Source organism: Bombus impatiens, unplaced genomic scaffold, assembly GCF_000188095.3.
Source record: "Bombus impatiens unplaced genomic scaffold, BIMP_2.2 scf_0318, whole genome shotgun sequence".
In the NCBI taxonomy this organism is placed as follows: domain Eukaryota; kingdom Metazoa; phylum Arthropoda; class Insecta; order Hymenoptera; family Apidae; genus Bombus; species Bombus impatiens.
Genome location: NT_176737.1, coordinates 2,234,886 through 2,235,187, shown reverse-complemented (window position 1 = coordinate 2,235,187; position 302 = coordinate 2,234,886). Strand labels below are relative to the sequence as shown.

The following is a 302-nucleotide window of genomic DNA, read 5'->3' as shown; positions in this document are numbered from 1 at the left end:
GGGCGATTTCTTGGCGACCAGAGTGTGTGCTGGCGGCGTCGGCGTTACCAACGGGAAACTACACTGCTTGTACCACTGCCAGAACCACGAACCGTCCTGCTGGTTGATGCTCGGATTGAAACTCGCCGACTGTTGACCGAGTAGCTGTTGCTGCTGCGTCAGCCACAGCCATAATGCCTCGTCCACCTTCTTGTTGTTGCTACCGCTGCTGCTCATGTTCCCGTCCTTCCTCGGTTTGCTGCTCGATCTTGGAATGCTATTGGTCTCGTGCGTTTTCCGGGGAGAGGCGGGCACGAGGGTAG

At 57.6% G+C, this 302-nt stretch overlaps 1 protein-coding gene across 1 annotated transcript in view; it reads right to left on the bottom strand.

The window, feature by feature from the left end:
• The window catches only part of LOC100748456 (protein distal antenna-like), a 7,185-nt gene that overhangs the window by 4,193 nt on the left and 2,690 nt on the right, over positions 1–302 (bottom strand). Inside the window, 1 exon segment of the mRNA XM_033320488.1 lies at positions 5–302. This exon segment is cut by the window's right edge and continues 607 nt beyond it. Coding sequence (XP_033176379.1) covers positions 5–302 — 298 coding nt within the window.